The sequence below is a fragment of the Lodderomyces beijingensis genome, assembly GCF_963989305.1.
Source record: "Lodderomyces beijingensis strain CBS 14171 genome assembly, chromosome: 4".
Taxonomy (NCBI): Eukaryota; Fungi; Ascomycota; class Pichiomycetes; order Serinales; family Debaryomycetaceae; genus Lodderomyces; species Lodderomyces beijingensis.
The window spans coordinates 931723-949718 of record NC_089973.1 but is presented as its reverse complement, the minus strand read 5'-3'; the positions used below and the strand labels follow the sequence as shown (position 1 = coordinate 949718).

The window sequence follows — 17996 nt, the reverse complement described above, 5'->3', positions numbered from 1 at the left end:
TTTTCCTTTCCACGTTAGCAATCACGTATTTCAGAGTCTAGGACGCTACATTTCTGGCTGGGTTTCCTTTGCTTCTTTGGTTTTGGTCTTTTTGAATTCTCAAGTTCACGTTCAACAGGAGAATACCGTTCAGGAGAAGGTGGAATTAAAGTGTCGGCGATTACAGATCTCAAGCCCCTTACCTCCGCCCCTCGCCTTCCCCCCGCCCCATCAAGTAGCAGAACAAAAGCGATAGGGAGTATCAAAAAAAACCCTCAATATCCGACACACTTTGCACAACCAGGAAGAGGTATCATTTTCAACGACGGCGGCAACGACAGCAACAGTTACCACGCCAAGAGAAGGAAATCAGTTTCAACTTCAAGTGCAAGTTCCATTGTTGAAGCGGTTGCAAGCCATCACGAGTATCAGCAGTTCAAATGACCGACGTTAAACGTAGCTATTCCGACATTGTGGTGTCGCCTCTAGACGAGCTCGACGACAACGAAGCCAAAAAGTTCCACACAAAGCCAGGCAGAAAGCCGTTGGACACCGAACCGAAATCCAAAAGAACCGCTCAAAACAGAGCGGCGCAAAGAGCTTACCGCGAGAGAAAGGAACGGAAAATGAAAGACTTGGAAGACAAGGTGAAACTATTGGAGGACCAAAACGTCAGAGCTACCACAGAAACAGATTTCTTGCAGGCACAAGTCAACATCTTGAAGAAAGAGTTGGCCAAATATAGAGGCTCGAATGATTTTCTGGATTTGAATTTACCCACCACCGTTGGTCATTTGAGCCATCCTCTTTCCAATAAAGAATATGCTTCGTCGCAGCCTCAAGAAGATGCAAGTGGCAGTGGCAATGACAGTGGTAATGGTAATGGCAGTGGCAGAGACAGTGTTTCTAGTTCAAAAGCGAGTGCATCCGGTATGGATAAAAACTCAGCTCGATCATCGGTTTCTACCCAGTCGCCGAACTTCTCCTTTGGCACTCCTTGGTCAAAGGATAACTTGAAATACATGAAACAACAACAACAACAACTGCAACAACTGCACCAGCAGCAGACACAGAATGCCAACAGTATCGCCAAGACGAATATAGATTGCGGATGCCCTGATCTTGTATCGGGCTCATCGACATCAACGACGCCGTTAGATGACAATATTCTAGTCTCACCCGACTCAAATAAACCCGGCGCTCCAAACATTACCCGAACTTTCGAAGAGCAGATGAATCCCTTCTGTGCTCAGTTGAGCGAAGTCTGCGGGACAAAAAGCCAGCCATGTCCCAAGGAAAGACGCTCCACTATTGATATCAATAAATCTGCAAGTACAACGACAAACTCGACGAACTTCGATTCTCCATTTTCAAATTTATCACCAATGAATCAAAATAACTTGAACGATGCATTTTTCAACCATTTATCCAACACTGGTGAATCTGATTTAAATTTCAACTTGTTGGATAGCAGTAATAACAGTAGCAACAACAACAACAACCCTAACACCAATGACAATACTAAATATGGACGTTTAAATTCAGATGATCCCTTGAGTTTCTTGAATGATGCCACGGGAAGCGGCACCGACTTCGACATTTCACTTGCGTTTGCCGATAATAACAGCAATAGCAATAACAATACCAACTTCAAATCCGAACTGGGTCAAGAACTCGATCCACTTGCCTTTTTGACCACCGAAGATTCAATCTACGATTTCACCAACAAAGGAACCGATGATATCAATACCAACTTCAATTTCAACGATTTCATTAAGCAATCTATACCCGAGAGAAGAGAAAGCGTGCCAGAAGAGAATGACGAGGATGACCGTGGTGACAATAGCGACGACGATGATGATGACGACGACGACGATAATGCAGTTGTGCCTGCACCTCAATCGACTTTGAAATGTAGTGAAATTTGGGACAGAATCACGGCACATCCCAGATACACCGAGTTGGATATCGATGGATTGTGCAACGAGTTGAAGAACAAGGCCAAGTGTTCGGAAAAGGGGGTGGTCATCAACACCACGGATGTCAATGAGTTGTTGAGTCGGAGCATGAAGGAATGAAGATTTCATTAGATTTCAAAAAATTTCACAATTTTGTCAAGAAACTGGTTATGCTGTACATGTTTTACATTTTTTTTTTTTCATCAGAGTATTTTCTTTTTTTTTTTTTTTTGTAGTTTTATCTATTTTTATAGAGGTTTATTCAATTCATGGTGGTATCTTGAGAAAAGGGGCATCCTGTTGTAGAGGTCAATTGAAGATGACTTCGGAGTCGGAATTGGAATCTGAGTCGGAGTCTGAGTCTGAGCTGGAATCAGGGCCGGAGTCAGGTTTTGGACTCGATGATGGCTCGTCTGAACCAACGTCCATCCCCGTTTTTTCTTCCTCCCTCAAGTCTGCTTCTTTTGTCTGTCTACCACTAGGTGGTGCTAACGTAGCAGACTCTACCATAGTTTTCAACTCCTCTACCTCACCTTCAATTCCTTCAGTTAACTCGGCTTCATCTGCATCTGCGTCCTCGACCTTTTTCTCAACCTCTTCCTTGCCAGGATCAAGCAATTTCTCTGCATCTGTCTCGTTTGATGCATCCGGATAGACACGTCCCTTGGGCCGTCTTTCAGCTTGATTGACAAGTAGTTCACCTTCAGTGCCTCCCTTGAACGGGAAACCACTTTCTTCTGCCCTCGACGGATTCTCCATATCTGATGGGGGAACTTCACTTGCGAGAACTTCTCCAGGTTCCGTCTTGACTTTTATGTCTCCTCTCACAACTTGTAAGCTTTCATCTGCCTCACCCTCAGGGGCAAACGACACGCTTCTAGACCTCGTTTGCTTGAGCTTCTCCCTTTCTTCTCTTTCCTTGGCCTTTTCTAATTGAGACTCAACAGTCTCTTTCAACAGCAGAAGGTTTTTCAACGTAAATCTGTCAAGTTGGAACGCCTCTTCCAACTGCCCAGTGCCAACGAGATCAATGACTTTCTCAACTTCGTCTAGTAAATTACTTATAAAATGCAAATCAACCTGTGCTGAGACGGAAACTTTTGAAACGTTATTGACTATTGCTCGCCTGTCTTCTTTCGTGAGCTCTTCCACCACAAAAATCTCGAGCAAACGAGTCGCTAATACTAGCTGGTTAGGTTGCTTTTCCTTTTCTTCCTCCGAAAGTTGTATCAAATTCCGAGGATCACTCCATGCAATCAATTGCGGTAAAACAGTACCGAGATGAAGGTGCTCCTTCAATTGAATCGCTTGCAATAGCAAGTCGGACCCGAGATAGGCAAACCCTAGTTGGTGGTTCGGATGGGAGAAACAATAAACTGGGATGCAGAAGGCCAAGATTTGTCTCATGGCATGGTTTGAAGACGACGACAGACTGAAATATGCCAATAGCAAAGACACGAAAATCTCCTTTACCGGGTTGTTTTCGTCTTCTTCTTCCCCCTCCCCCTCTTCATGTCCTTGGCCCACTATTCCATCTTCTTCGCGGGTGAGATTGATCTTGATCTCAAATATATCAGCCAAGAATAACTTGATGATACCTTCGGCAACCGTGGCTTGCACCTCCAGCGACTCGGACCGTAGCAACTTGTAAAACAATCTGATAAACGGCAACCTCGATTCCGGCTCAACAATGTCGATACCATAGACAGAAAAGATGTCGAAAAGTCCTATTGCACTAACCATCTGGAGCTGGACCCCGCACACCTTGATGGCTCTGAAAAATGTCATTAGAGCATCTTTTGCAATGTTCTCGTCCAAAAGTGCATATAGCCCCAAGCACTCCAACCCGGCCATGTACAAAAGTGGCGTCTCAGGATGATTCAAGCAGTGGTTGACCACGCCTGTGTATAGCGAGTTTAATGACAAATAGTGTTCGAGTTTCCCATCCACCAACTGAAGCACATGCTTGGTCATGTTTAAACAACGTAATAAAGTCTCATCGTTGGGTATACTGGGCTGAATTTTACGCCTCTTGCTTTTGCTTTTGCTCTTGCTCTTGCTTTGGCCTTGGCTCTGGCTCTGGCTCTGGTTTTGGTTCTGACTCTGACCCTGGCTCTGATTATCATCATCCGAGTCGCTATCGGCGTCTACCTCGCTGTCGTTTTGAGTTGCCGCATGCAGCTGAAGCTCATTTTCAAAATATTCTGCTGCAACGTCATCACCACTATCTCTAATATCAGTGATTATCTCAACGGTCATACCGACAAAGTCTCTTTCGCTGACAGAAATCTTTTTCAAAATTTTGAGGCAGTTAATAATCATTGCATCATCCAAGGACTTTTCATTCAACAGACCCCTCACCACGTTGAGCATCGCCCTTCGCCCTATTTCGTCGCTCAAATCGAAATCCACACAAATCAAAAGCAACTGGTTAACCAAGAAATTGAAATCTCGTTGAGTTTCGGAAAAGACCTCATAGTCCGGCTCACCATGAAACTCTTGAATTTTCCTGTGCCTGGATTCCTCGAGCTTGATCAAAAGCGCTGGAAGCTGTTCAAGTCTTGCCTCGAGCTTCTTTTGACTCTCTTGCAAACCTTCTATTTGCTTTCGTATCTTTTTCCTCTCGCGGCCACTCCGCTCACGCTTCTGTGCTTCTTTGGCGCTGGCAATGCGACGAAGAACACTCTCGAGGTTTCTAGTGCTGTTCATGTGCTCGCTTTCAACCAAGAATTGCTCATTCTCGAGGCTGTTTAAATCACTTTGGAGATTCTCTTCTTTCAAAAGCATATGAGCGTAAGCTGATCGTATCTTTTGCTTAACCTCCAAGTACTTTTTAAGTATGTTGGACATTTCCAATGCATCAGGGAAGTTTGTATCGAGCAAGTCGTAAAGCTTGTTTTGCTCGCAGTGTTTAAAGAACATGCGCCATAGGAAAGACTTGTTCACGTCCAATGCCTTCCAAAAGTTTTCATCAAATTTAAGCTTTTGCACAATCTCGGGTCTCTCTGAAAACAAGACCCCTATAGCCTTTTCAGCAATTGAGCTCTCAGTGACATTTAAATAATCCAAAAACTCAAGCACGTTGCCCTCGCACGAGTCTAACCACGTATAGCACAATAGGTTTATTGCTGCACGAGACACGCGTTCATCTCGATCATTCAACCCCCAGGTTAGCAAATACTGCCTGTGCTCAAATCTCATATTTTGCATACCTCCTAACTCGGGCGTGATTTTCGAGTAGACGATTCTTCGATTAATGGCATTGACATCCTTGACTCTTTCCCACAAATGAGGAATAGTGTCCACGCTCTTGTGCAAGTTTAGCATCGCTGCTCTCCTAACTTCGGCACTATCGTCATACATGAGCGATCGCACCAACCGCAGAGTCAACCAAATATTATCTTTTACCTCCGAGTCGTTTGTAAACCCACTGTCCAAGTCCAAGGTGTAACTTTGAAAATTCGACAACGCGAGCACCGCCTGCATTCTCACGGGGACCTCTTTGTCCTTGAGGCGTGACATTAGTGACACGCATAAAAGCTCAAACGTTTCCTTGTCAATGTCCCCCATGTATTTTGTAATCAATGCAAGAAGCTGCGTCACTCGGTATCGCACCAGTTTATTTGCTGCGTCTATCCCTCGAATCAAATGCTTGATCAAATGCGCTGTGAATTGGGTGACGCGGAGGGCATCTTCATTCATGGAAGCGTCTCCTGACGCCAGGCGGTCTGTTTTAAACCGTTCATCTCCATCCTTTTCACGTGTTTCTTCCTTTTCATTCCTTTGACTAGTTTCACATGTTTCGCTCTTTTCAACTTCTTCACCTAGGATCCTGACAAAGTGCGCAACAAACTTGGCTATTCGATCAGCCGTTGGCTCGCCCTTTTTCAATTTGAGGGAATGATTCACCAACTGTGTGAAACGCACTCCAAAGTAGTCTTCACAGTGTATGCTATGCGCTCGATGGAAGATCAGCTTCATCAACACCAAGAGCTTTCTATGGGCCAATGTTTCAAACTGGCAATCGTTAAAGACGTGTGTCATGGCCACGCCCAAGTCTCTGGTGTTGTCAATCTCCGGAATGCTCTCCAAAGTTGGTTTTGGCGGTCGGTCCATGCTTAACGAAATTATTGCTTTCAATGTTGGCCTTTATATTTTCGACAACTTTCTCTATGAATGAAATGTCTCAATCACTTTGGTTGTAAATGATTCTCTGTTTTTTTTTTTATTATTGCTTTACGCGGAGTAAAGCTTGATTGTGGGTTTTGTTTACTACAATTTTTTATTTTCGCGCGTGTGGAATGGTCTCTATATGGCAGCCAAATCTCATGAAGATTTTGCAACCCATAGTGCCTAGAGGCAGTTCAAAGAGGTTATCATTCATGTCAAGATCTACAAGACAATTTACTGTATAATTCCAAGGCTCAAATGTAACAGTCAGTATCCATTCAATAAATAGTTGTAATCTCTTTCCTTGTTCTTTTATATGTCTTTGTGGTTGCCGATGTACTCTGGACCTTCATAAACATGATTTTCATCAGGCTTGTTCAAGTCTTTCAAATCGTGGACTGGACGCTCTCCTCTAGCAGCAGAGCGAATGATCAATCTACGGTCAGTCGTGTCAAAGTCAAGAATAGCAGCGTGGCCAACAATTCTGTTGTCGAAAACCACCACCGTGTTTGGTTGCCAATTGACTCTGATTTGGAAGTCGTGGCCATTTCGGATATGGTTGAACAAGAAATTGAGCAAAAAAGTCGATTCTTCGTCCTTTAACCCAACTATCTTCCTAGTGAATCCACTGTTGACATACAAGACTTTTTGTCCCGTAGGCGTGGTTCTAACCACGGGGTGGATGTTTTCAACTGGATGTCTCTTGACAACACCGCCTTTCACAATCGACAAGTTTGCCTGGTCAACACCACTGTGGACGGCTTTCAAGTCAGATATCAACTCCTTGAACAAGGGGGATAAGCGCTCATAGGCCTCAACGGCATTGACAAAAGTGGTGTCGCCGCCCCCTTCCTTGGGGATGTTGGTCACAGATAACAAGGAAATGGCCGTGGGGTTTAATTCGTAACTGACGTCGGAGTGCCATTGCACGAGATTATTCTTGGTGGCAAAGGGGTCTTCCTTAGTGTCACCAGTTAAAACAACGTGGATATCTGGCTGCTCTTTTGGCGCGCCCGAAGTCGGGTGGATATGGGGTGTGCCATAATGTTTGACATAGTCAACCAAGTTCTGAGGGCCCTTGGCAATCAAGTCCTGGTCTCTGAAAACCAACACGCCTCTCTGGGAAGCAAGTAATGCAACTTCGTCCTTGCCCGCATCATCCAATTGAGACAATTGGATACCTTTGATTTCGGTTCCCAATTTGGGTGAAAGATTAGTTGTTTCGTAGTCATTGCCCTTGAACAAATTTGGCAAGTTCTTGTCAGCTTTCAACGCATTGTCTTCGTGTGTCAAAAACTTGTAAGGTTCGTACTTTTCCTGTTTGTTCCAAGTTGGCAAGTAAAGGAGTGACTCCTCGGTGAGTTTATCTGCGGTTTCATTCGCAACTTTGACTTTTCCCTTTGCATCTGTTTCTAATTTGCTTCCGCCAACGATGGCAGATGGGACTAGAACATAACGAGCTGGCATTATTTTATCTTCTTTTGAAAACGTTGGTTATTTTTGAAAAAAAAGAGATTAGTTGTTTTGAAGATGTTGAGCTGGATTGGGAATTAAATATGCCCCAGGTTTGGTCGAATTGGCTGCAATTGTGGCTGCAAATTTCTTGATGCACTGCGAGCAAAAAAAATCATCCAAGTCCACACTTGCGTGCTTTACGGAAAGTAAGTTGGGGGGGGGGGGGAGGATTGAATAAAAGATAATACAGATGTGGCAATCTTGATTTGAGTATCATATGAATTACAAGGTTTCTAACTATTTGCCACTCAATAATTTAGCTTTTTTTCAATGTGGAGCTTGATATCTTCATCTTTCACGGGTGACGCAATGGCTTACCCGAATGAACAAAAAAAAATTGACAAAGAAGAACAAAATTGAAAAAAGTTGGCTTAGTCCATTCGTTTTCCACGGCAGGTTTATCAATTGGGACAAATTAGTCTTCAAAACTATGTTCTGCGATAAAAATGTTTTAATTTCGTAGTTTGCACCATTTTCTATCCAAAATGGACGTGGTGAGTTTTGCCAAGGGTGGAGGTTTGATCCCAAAAAACAAGTTGAATCAGAGTCCAGCCACACACACACGCACACAATTCTTGCTGTTGCACATATAATCATCAGAATTGGCAAGCCACACATCCATTGTAAACTGCAATTCTCACGGGGGTTAAGGGAGCCAAGAGCCAGTTTTTACATCAGGTTGGACAACCCCCCCCCCCCCCCCCCCAAATTTCTAGGTATCCTATCTGCTAGATGCGGGATCTGTAGCTCTCTCTTCTCTTTCCGCCATAGCTGTTATCTTGATATTAATATTAGCTTATGTAATCAGTGTTCTCTATGTGTTCGGGGATTATACCGAACAACCCGCTTGAGTTAAAGGAAAGAAGGATATTGTCGTGAAAGTGAAAGAGAGATCACTACTAGCACAATCTTTTACTTTTGCTTCCATTTTATTCTAGCAGAATAAATTATACGGCCCTGTGATTGCCAATGTACTCAGGACCATCAGAAATGACATTTTGATCTGGTCTATTCAAATCTTTCAAGTCATGAACTGGACGCTCACCTTTGGCAGCAAGACGAATCACAACTCTATGGTCGTTACTGGGGAAATCGACAGTGGCAGTATGCGAAACAACCCTTATTTATCTGCCAAAAGTCTCGCACTCAACTGTGTGGGGCTCCACGCCCACTTCTCCAATCATTTGCACGTCACGTGACGCGCTGTTGTGGCCATTGCTGATGTGGTTAAGGTGGAATTTGAGTAGTGCATTGGATTCTTCATCCTTTAGACCAACTATTTTTCTAGTGAACCCACCATCGACACACAAGACTTTTCGTCCCGTGGGTGCAGTTCTAACCACGGGGTGAGTGTTTGTCGCAGGGTGTCTCTTGACGTAACCTCCTTTCACAATAGCCTTGTTTGCCTGATCAATAGCGCTATGGTAGGCTTGCAAATTTTCGATTTTCTGCTTAAACAAGGGGCACAACCTTTCGTATGCTTCAATGTTGCTGGCGAAAATAGTGTCTCCTCCGTTGGTGGCTGGGATATTTGTCACGGTCAAGAAGGATATCGCAGTGGGGTTCAAGTCGCCACTACCGTCTGAATGCCATTGAACTAAGTTATTCTTTTTCGCGTAGAAATCGTCACTGGTTCCGCCTGTCAATACCGAGTGGATGTCGCGTTGGTCCTGTGGTGCTCCCGATGCGGGCTGGATATGCGTTTCTCCGAAGTATTTGACGTAATTGGATAAGAATTTGGGCCCCTCGGAAACAAAGTCCTGGTCTCTGAAAACCAATACCCCTCGTTGTGAAACAAGTAACGCAAGTTCATCCTTGCCAGCATCGTTCAATTCCGATAATTGCACGCCTTTAATCTCGGTGCCCAACTTTGGCGAGATGGTTGTTGTTTCATCGTCATTGCCCTTGAACAAATTTGGCAACTTCTAATCTGCTTTCAAAGCCTTGTCGTCATATTCAACAAAAATGTATGGGTCGTATTTCTCCTTTCTGAACCATGCTGGTAAATATGGCTGTGACTCCTTGTTTAATTCTGCAGCCGTTTCGTCGCTAACTCTTAGATCTCCGTTTGCATCTAATTGGTACTTTTTTTGCCTTGGGGGGCAGGAGTTGCAGCTGGAGTTTTTTCTTCTCAACGTGCAAGCATTTTTGATGTTGATGTTGATGTAGATGTTAATTTAGTTTGGAAAGGATGATGTGAAGAAGAGCATGTTGCGATTTGGCTCGATATTGAAGCATCCTGGAATCTACAGTAGTTGTGGCTGCGGTTGTTGAAATTTTGTCCAGCTTTTCCCCAAGACAGTATAGACACCGACAAGTGGAGAGTAAAATGAAAAATGCAAAGGATAGTAAAGTGAGAAAGGTAAGGATAAGAGAAACACAGCTTGTTTACTAGGCGTCAAATCAAGCCCCCACACAATCACCTTGTGTTTCTCTGGGCAATTGCAAAATTCCATGATTATAAGTCGAAAATTAGTGTGGCATGTAATTTTAATCTGGTTCATTTTGCAAATTGCAGATGTGGTGCGCAATTTGCTTTGCTTGAAGTTCCAAAGTCTTGATGCCCAAATAGCCTTTCTTAATCAAAAAAGCGAGCTTATTCTATTTTTGGGGGTGAAAGAAGGGAGCTTGCCAGTAAGAAGGGGATGTAATTTTGATATCGAGACTGGTGGTTGTGGGTACGCCGAGAAGATTTTGGCCCCTTAAATTCAAAACACTTTGCTGTTAAACTCAACGAGTGCGTCTAATCTTATCAGAGTCCTCACTAGAGCTATTGCATTCTTTTGTATTAGATTGGCAAAAGTTTTGAAGTTAGGGTTGACCCATTCATCAGACCACAGACTTCGCTGAACAAAGAGTGATGGTGGTGATGATGATGGTGATGGTGGTAGGGGGTTGTGGTTTCGGAATAAATTGGCTACCCCCTAATATTGTTTCTTCACAAGATCTAGACGCGCCTTTCCAACAAACAAAGCAGTTCTGAGAAAAGAAACACAGCGAAAGATTCCACATAGTAAGGAGTAAGTTTAATCACCGCCTTGAGTCACCGACCGACATTATCCACCAAAACATCACCAGACCCCAAACCGCAGACCCAGAGCCAAACCCAGAGCTACTATCTTTTTCCTTTTCTTTTCATTTTTTTTTTCATTTTTTTTTCTTTCATTTTTGTTTGTTCCACCGCTTCAACTGTGACTCGGGAAAATTACTTACTATACAACGGGGATGAACATGCAACTACAGTCCAACGAGTTATTTCTCAAATGGGACCCGGCGCAGGTTGCCACTTTTATAAATACGATAATCAAGGATTCAGATCGTAACGCAGGCTCGTTATTCCTAGACAACAAAATCGACGGACTACTACTACCTTATATAACCACGGAGCATTTAAGAGAGATTGGAATCAAGTCGTTGAAAACCAGACTAGTGATCAAAAAGGGCATAAGTGACTTGATAGCTGAAAACTACCGGAAATATCCGCCTCAATCGATCCAGGATCAAGGGTACATGTTGAGCGTTGCAAACGTAAATAGCAATCACATCGCACTTGAGGCACTCAATTTGTCAACCATTTTGATTAGTGATCTGATACGGAAAATGAATAAGGATTTGAAAACGGCTTCCACCGCAACACGCTTGAACTCACCCGTTGGCGGTCCCAGTCAAAATGAGATAAAGAAACTCAATGACAATTTCAATAAATTGAAAACCGATCTCATTCCAGTTATCCGGATGCTCAAGGACTCAAAACCGCTCCCGACACCAACTTTGGACCCACGACCGCCCACTACTCTCGTGTCCCCATCGTTCTCGACTTATGAACAGGAGACGGAGGCGAACGAGAAAGAGAACGAGAAACGATTATCGGGAGTCGACTCGGTGAACCATCTTGGCACTACCTCCACCACCACCACCAATCGGTTTTCGTCGAACTTGCCGAGTCCATCCACAAGCAGGTTTTCATCAGGGTCCTTGTTGTCTATGGGAACAGGCAAGATCATTTCGCAATCGGTGTCTAACTTTGCCGAGGCTGCAGAGTTCAAATTGCAGAAAGTAGGAATTGGCAAGGGCTCGGGAAAGAGTCACGATGCGACGAGCAATCCTCGTCCACAACTAATCAACAATAACCAGCTCTCAAACGGGTCACTCAATACTGTTGGTGAATCAGCCTCGAAAGTGACATATAGTCGACCCCAGCTTTCAACAACAACAGCAACAACAACAGCAACAAACACTGTTCCATTATCCGTCTCGGCCCACGGTGCAGCAGATCAGCAATCGGTTCCTAAAGCAACAACAGGACCAACGGCAGCAGCAGTCGCAGGATCTGCAGCAACAGGACCCGCACCAACAGCACCAGCAGCACAAAGTTATCCACCACGCGAGATAGGTAACGAGCCGCTCAAACAACTTCGAGCCTCAACCGATGACTCCTGTTTGAAAATCCTACAACTGGCCATGAAGAGGCATCATATTCCAAGAGACGACTGGTCTAGATACGTCTTGGTTATATGCTATGGCGACAAGGAACGAATATTGAAGCTAGCCGAGAAGCCCGTGGTTATATTCAAAGAGTTGCAAGAGTTGGGTAAACATCCTGCTATCATGTTGAGGCAGTTGGCTACGGCTGCAGAGAATCAAGAAAGTTCACTATATGAGGACTCTACCATTGCAACCGAAATCCCCGGTGGCTACCTCTAACATCATATGGAGGTGGAGACGAGGGGGGGGGGGATTGCACGGTGGTGGTGGTGGTGGTGATGATGATGATGATGATGATGGTAGTTTAGTTTAGACTAGGATTAGAATGTGTACGGATCACGAGACCTAAGGGCTAGAGCCCTAACTTTTATTTTACTCTTTAAGTACTGCAGTTTGGATCTTTTAGGCTCTGCCGCACAAAGTTGCTGTTAATAGTGTGCACGTGACAGAGAGAGTGAGGGAGGAAAAAAAAAAGCCCACAGTACCAGAGACTCTGTGCGTGTGGTGAAAATTCAAAATCCCATCATCAAAGGAGTGTTACCCGTCTTTTGATAGAGTTAGCCCTTGCTATATCCACACCCACAAATAGACAAGCATGCCTCCAAAGTTCGACCCATCCGAAGTCAAATTCCTTTACTTGAGAGCCGTCGGTGGTGAAGTTGGTGCTTCATCCGCATTGGCACCAAAGATTGGTCCATTAGGTTTGTCACCAAAGAAGGTTGGTGAAGATATTGCCAAGGCCACCAAGGATTTCAAAGGTATCAAAGTTACCGTTCAGTTAAGAATCCAAAACAGACAAGCCACTGCCTCCGTCGTGCCATCCGCTTCATCTTTGGTCATCACTGCCTTGAAAGAACCAGTTAGAGACAGAAAGAAGGAGAAGAACGTTAAGCACTCTGGTAACATTCCATTGGACGAAATCTACGAAATCGCCAGAAAGATGCAAGAAAAGTCCTTTGGTAAGAACTTGGCTTCAGTAGCCAAGGAGATCTTGGGTACTGCTCAATCTGTTGGATGCCGTGTTGATGGTAAGAACCCTCACGATATCATTGACGCTATAAATGCTGGAGAAATTGACGTACCTGCCAAGTAAACGTTTCATTCTGTACAAATATTTCATGTGTTTTTAATAGGGGTCTAATTGATATTTAACGATATTACTGATAGAAGTGTTTTTTTTTTCGTTGTTGTTGTATTACTTGGATCAAGAATGGGGGATGAATAGAATTGAGAAACATGAGAGATAAAGAGAGTTTCAAAGAGAACAAGAAAGGATGTTTGCCAACACTCTGGTGCCAGATCATATTCAGATATATGTTCCATATTTGGTTCCTATTTTGGTGCAAACTAAATTGATTATTCACGAGCTGACTACTCACCGTTGTATCGTATGCTTCTATGGGTATGATTGGTCCATTTCATTAGCTCACATTTCCAGCAACACCAGGAGAAGAAACTCAAAGAAACTCAAAGAAACTCAAAAATCTCAAGGGACTCAAGACGTTCACTCCCTTTGCCCCTCGTGGGCGATCTGTCCTTTCTCTAAGTCTCTGCCTCTAATTTTTTTCCTCTACATCTCTTACTCTATCGAAAAGAGTTCACAGCAGCTCTTTTTACGTCTGTCTTTAACAATGGTTAATCCGAAATCGACTGTGCGGTCCACTTCCCCAACTCTCCAGCACATATAGATGAAACGATCTAATCCAATTTCGGGACTAATTGTATGGTATTATTTGTAGTTGTTGTTGGTGGTGTTGATCAGTAAACAAAGCGAGAGGCTACGGAGAGCGTAATGTGTTAGAAAACCAATCAACAATTTAACGAGCAACAGCCTTCATATCACAGGTAATTCTTAGTTCAACACACAGCCGTCAACCTCTCTTGCCACCTCTATCCTTCCACTTTAACCCCCCCACACACACACTTCTCACATAGCACCAGCATCAATCCCCAATGTCAGATAGCGTTGGTATGTCATATTGTTTAAAGCAAAAGAAAAGGAAGAAAAATGTTGGAGTAATATGGATAGACTCTTTTGTCGGTCTTTCCCAATCGTCACATACTAACTAGAGGAATCCAATCTAGATCGAGTGTTTGTCAAGGCAATCTCAACCATCAAGGCCTTATCCTCACGCTCAAACTATGGCTCCCTACCACGACCACCCGCGGAAAACAGGGTTAAACTATACGGCTTGTACAAGCAAGCCACAGAAGGAGACGTTAAGGGCATAGTGCCACGTCCCGTGGGTTTTACTCCCGAAGACGAAGGGGCCAAGAAGAAATGGGATGCTTGGAAACGCGAAGAAGGTTTACCGAAAGTCGAAGCCAAGAAGAGATACATTCTGTTTTTGATAGATACAATGCGAGTATATGCTAGTGGCACGTTGGAAGCTAGAGAGTTGCTCAATGAATTGGAATATCTTTGGGAGCAAATTAAGGATTTACCTGTATCTGATGACGATGACGAGGATGATCACAACCAGAACCGCGGGCATGGTATGCAATTGCCCTCGAGATCGCCCAGTTTCAGCCAGGCTGATAGATTTTCGAACAGGACTCCCAGCATTACCGGCACTGCTAGCCGTCACGGTGGTGCTGGTGCTGGTGCTGGTAGTATTGGCGGTGCGTTGGGGAATATTTATTCACATTCGCGGAGGAATACGCAGTTGTCGTTGAATGAATACGTTAATCAACAGAGATTGCACCATCAGCCACTGGTGCAGGAAGGAGTAGAGGTGACTTCGCACACTGCTGGATTTGGTGGGCCTGGTTCGATTGCTTCTCTCTCGGCTAGAGCTGGCACCACGAACGTTATTGAGGATTTCAAGAATTGGCAAAGCGACGTGAACTCGATCATCAATAAGCTCACTCGGGAGTTTGTCAATAGTCGGAGAGAAAGCCAACAACATGCCGAGCCAAGAGGCGGTAAGGGTGAAGACAAAGGTGACGAAAATGGGTCCGAAGCTGAATTGGATGACGTTGAGATTATGAAGCGGAAATTGCTCCGCATTTTAAAGATTGTGGGGATTAATTTATTGAAGTTTTTAAAGAATTTTGCTGTTAGCTTGGTGGCGATTTTGTTTCTTGTTTGGTGTATTAAGAAGAATGTGGTCGTGAAAAACACGGTGGTTAGACACGCAAATAATAACGGTAAGGAGAAGAAGGAACTCATCATCAATATGGTGTTAAACACCGATGAAAACAAATGGTTTATCAGATTGTTGAACTTTATAAATAGCTTTGTTGGCTTTGTCTAGGTAGGTATTAACACTGCGGGGGGAGAAGAAGGAGAGCAAGAGAAAATTAACCACACTACAAACAATTGGAAGAATAACTTGGACGATAGAGCAGGGACCGTTGTTGTAGGATATTACTCTCTAACTGAAAGGGGCAGTACCTTTCGAGTGGCCCCTGGTGTGACCCTTGAAACAGAGGAATGTTGATCAAGACGGTAATTGCTGCAAATTGGCGTTGGTAGCTGGAGCGTCGTGGCTCTGTCTCTTTTGGTGAAGATTTTTTGTATGTAGACACAGTGTGTGGGTATCGCCAGTACGGTAGAGATGAGTGCGCGATGAGAGTCTAGGACCAATTTTAGAACCAAATTTTCAAACCCGGACAAACACACTCGGATATACAACACACACACGGGAACCATAGGATGGAGATTCATCGTTGTCGCTTTGTCGACTATACGCCGCACACGATAACCTCGCTAGCATTCTCCTCGGCGCCGAGTCTAGCTGGACCCGCACCGAAAGATTTGCGTTTGGCAGTGGGCCGATCCAACGGCCAGATTGAAATCTGGAACCCCAGGAATAACTGGACCCACGAGTTGACACTCGCTGGCTCAAAGGGGAGATCAGTTGAAGGATTACGCTGGGTTGGAGCAAGACTCTTTTCCATAGGTGGGTCTACTTATATCACCGAGTGGGATTTGGTCAAGGGCCAGCCATTGGTTAATTACGACTGTAACGCTGGTGTCATTTGGAGTGTTGCAAATAGTGCATCGGGGGACAAGTTGGCTGTTGGATGCGACGATGGATCGGTTGTGGTCGTTGACATTTCAGGCGGGTTGGGGTCGCTAGAATACGACATTATATGCCAAAGACAAGATGCGAGAGTCTTGAGCCTCGAGTGGAACAAGGATGGACAAATCATTGGCGGGTGTGCCGACGGGAGGATTCGAGTTTGGAGCTACTGCGAAGAAACAAAAGGAAGAATACTATCGACAATGAGGGTCGATAAATCCAGGACTGAAAGCACGTTGGTGTGGTCAGTGCAAGTCTTGAGTGATAAGCAGCAGTTAATCACCGGAGACTCAACTGGTCACGTCAAAATTTGGGACTTGAAATTTTTCACCTTGATTCAAAGTTTGAAAATCCATGATGCTGATGTACTTTGCATCGTGGCCAATTCCAAGGAGGACAAGTTTTTTACTGCTGGTATAGATCGAAAGATTCATCAGTTTGATTTGCTCAAGACTAAAAACAGCTCAAAGTGGGTGCATAGCCAAAACAGGCTTTTGCATTCAAACGATATTAGGTCGCTTGCTATATACGAGAGCAAGAACTTGAATATTTTGGTGAGCGGAGGAGTTGAAAGAAGTATAATTGTGCAAAGCATAGAGCAGTTCCATGACGGCAACTATAAAAAGTTGTTGTTGGACCAACAGCAAAGTAATGTTGTTGTGGATGAAGAGTCTAGAATGATTGCCATGTGGCAGGACCAAACAGTAAAAGTGTGGATAATCTTGCAGTCTGGGAAACATAAGCTTATTGCCAAGTTGACCTTATCGGATGATGAAAATATCACCAGTGTGGATTTAAAGGGAAACATCTTGGCGGTATCGCGAATGACTTCGGTCAAAGTGTTTGAGTTGGTGGAACAGGCCTCGGAAAAGTATGCAATTGAGAAAATCAGGGACTCAAATTTCGACTCGTTGATTTCCGGAGCCAAGATTGTCAAATTACTTCAAGATTACAAGCTCTTGGTGTTGACTCCCGAAGAGGAGCTATACATGTTTACGATTGACCTATCCGAGAGTAAAGTTAACTTGGACGAGGAAATTGAGTTGATCGAAGCAGAATCGAATGCATCGGTGCCTCACCAAAATTGCATCAATCACTTGACATGTACGCCCGACTCGCTGCAGATTGTCATTTCGAGAACCAATGGCTCGATTGAAATATACCCTCTAGGAGGTGAAGAGGCTTATATTTTGACGAAAACAATGTCTGCATATCCACACCTTATAGCATGCCACGGCAATGAGAAGTTGCTCGTGTTGACTGATGAAAATAAGCTTTACGAGTTCAACATTGCCAAGTCGGCTCAGTTGCTCACCAATTGGACAAGACGTAATAGCGAGTTTCTCCCGAAGCGATTCACCAATTTGGAAGATAAGCCGCAGGGACTATTCTGTAAAGATTCCAAAGCTTGGATTTATGGCACAACGTGGTTGTGCTATTTCGACATGCTGAAAAACGTGCCTATAAGTGAATTGCACAAGAACATCAACACCAAGAACAGGAAAAGAAACAGGAATGGTTTGACCATCACTGGCGGTGATGATAGTAACGGTAACCTGGCTGATGCCCAGCAATTAGAATACAGTTTGAAGCAAAGTGAAGTTGACAAGATGAAGAAACAGATTATCGAAGAAGGAGAAGAAGAAGGGGGACAAGATGAAGACATGAACGACGATTCGCCTGAAAAGAAGCAACAGCATCAGCAACAACAACTGCTGTTTTGGATCACGGAGAAGTACAGGCCAATTTTGAAAGTTGCCAGTTTTGGCACTAACGGATTGGTCGTTGTTGAAAGACCTTATTTTGCATTGCCTACAACTCCCGCATTCAACTTGCCAAAATTTAGAGTTTAATTTATACG

General features: G+C 44.1%; 8 protein-coding genes across 8 annotated transcripts; 5 read left to right on the top strand and 3 right to left on the bottom strand. All coding sequences in view use genetic code 12, as the record gives it.

The window, feature by feature from the left end:
• Positions 1-419: 419 nt before the first annotated feature.
• LODBEIA_P34520 (uncharacterized protein) lies at positions 420-2057 on the top strand (the record flags this gene model as incomplete). Its single annotated transcript, XM_066973564.1, has 1 exon — positions 420-2057. The coding sequence occupies one exon, from the start codon at positions 420-422 to the stop codon at positions 2055-2057; it is 1638 nt and encodes a 545-aa protein (XP_066830390.1).
• Positions 2058-2246: 189 nt separating this feature from the next.
• On the bottom strand, positions 2247-6053 carry LODBEIA_P34510 (uncharacterized protein; the record flags this gene model as incomplete). The annotated part of the gene is made up of 1 exon (XM_066973563.1): positions 2247-6053. One exon carries the CDS (start codon positions 6051-6053, stop codon positions 2247-2249), a length of 3807 nt encoding a protein of 1268 aa, XP_066830389.1.
• A 366-nt stretch (positions 6054-6419) lies between these two features.
• On the bottom strand, positions 6420-7574 carry LODBEIA_P34500 (uncharacterized protein; the record flags this gene model as incomplete). Its single annotated transcript, XM_066973562.1, has 1 exon — positions 6420-7574. One exon carries the CDS (start codon positions 7572-7574, stop codon positions 6420-6422), a length of 1155 nt encoding a protein of 384 aa, XP_066830388.1.
• Positions 7575-8746: 1172 nt separating this feature from the next.
• LODBEIA_P34490 (uncharacterized protein) lies at positions 8747-9620 on the bottom strand (the record flags this gene model as incomplete). Its single annotated transcript, XM_066973560.1, has 2 exons — positions 8747-9547; positions 9618-9620. 2 exons carry the CDS (start codon positions 9618-9620, stop codon positions 8747-8749), a joined length of 804 nt encoding a protein of 267 aa, XP_066830387.1.
• Positions 9621-10847: 1227 nt separating this feature from the next.
• On the top strand, positions 10848-12326 carry LODBEIA_P34480 (uncharacterized protein; the record flags this gene model as incomplete). The annotated part of the gene is made up of 1 exon (XM_066973559.1): positions 10848-12326. The coding sequence occupies one exon, from the start codon at positions 10848-10850 to the stop codon at positions 12324-12326; it is 1479 nt and encodes a 492-aa protein (XP_066830386.1).
• Positions 12327-12702: 376 nt separating this feature from the next.
• LODBEIA_P34470 (60S ribosomal protein uL11) lies at positions 12703-13200 on the top strand (the record flags this gene model as incomplete). Its single annotated transcript, XM_066973558.1, has 1 exon — positions 12703-13200. The coding sequence occupies one exon, from the start codon at positions 12703-12705 to the stop codon at positions 13198-13200; it is 498 nt and encodes a 165-aa protein (XP_066830385.1).
• An 860-nt stretch (positions 13201-14060) lies between these two features.
• LODBEIA_P34460 (uncharacterized protein) lies at positions 14061-15364 on the top strand (the record flags this gene model as incomplete). Its single annotated transcript, XM_066973557.1, has 2 exons — positions 14061-14076; positions 14193-15364. 2 exons carry the CDS (start codon positions 14061-14063, stop codon positions 15362-15364), a joined length of 1188 nt encoding a protein of 395 aa, XP_066830384.1.
• Positions 15365-15765: 401 nt separating this feature from the next.
• On the top strand, positions 15766-17988 carry LODBEIA_P34450 (uncharacterized protein; the record flags this gene model as incomplete). The annotated part of the gene is made up of 1 exon (XM_066973556.1): positions 15766-17988. The coding sequence occupies one exon, from the start codon at positions 15766-15768 to the stop codon at positions 17986-17988; it is 2223 nt and encodes a 740-aa protein (XP_066830383.1).
• Between the last annotated feature and the right edge of the window lie 8 nt (positions 17989-17996).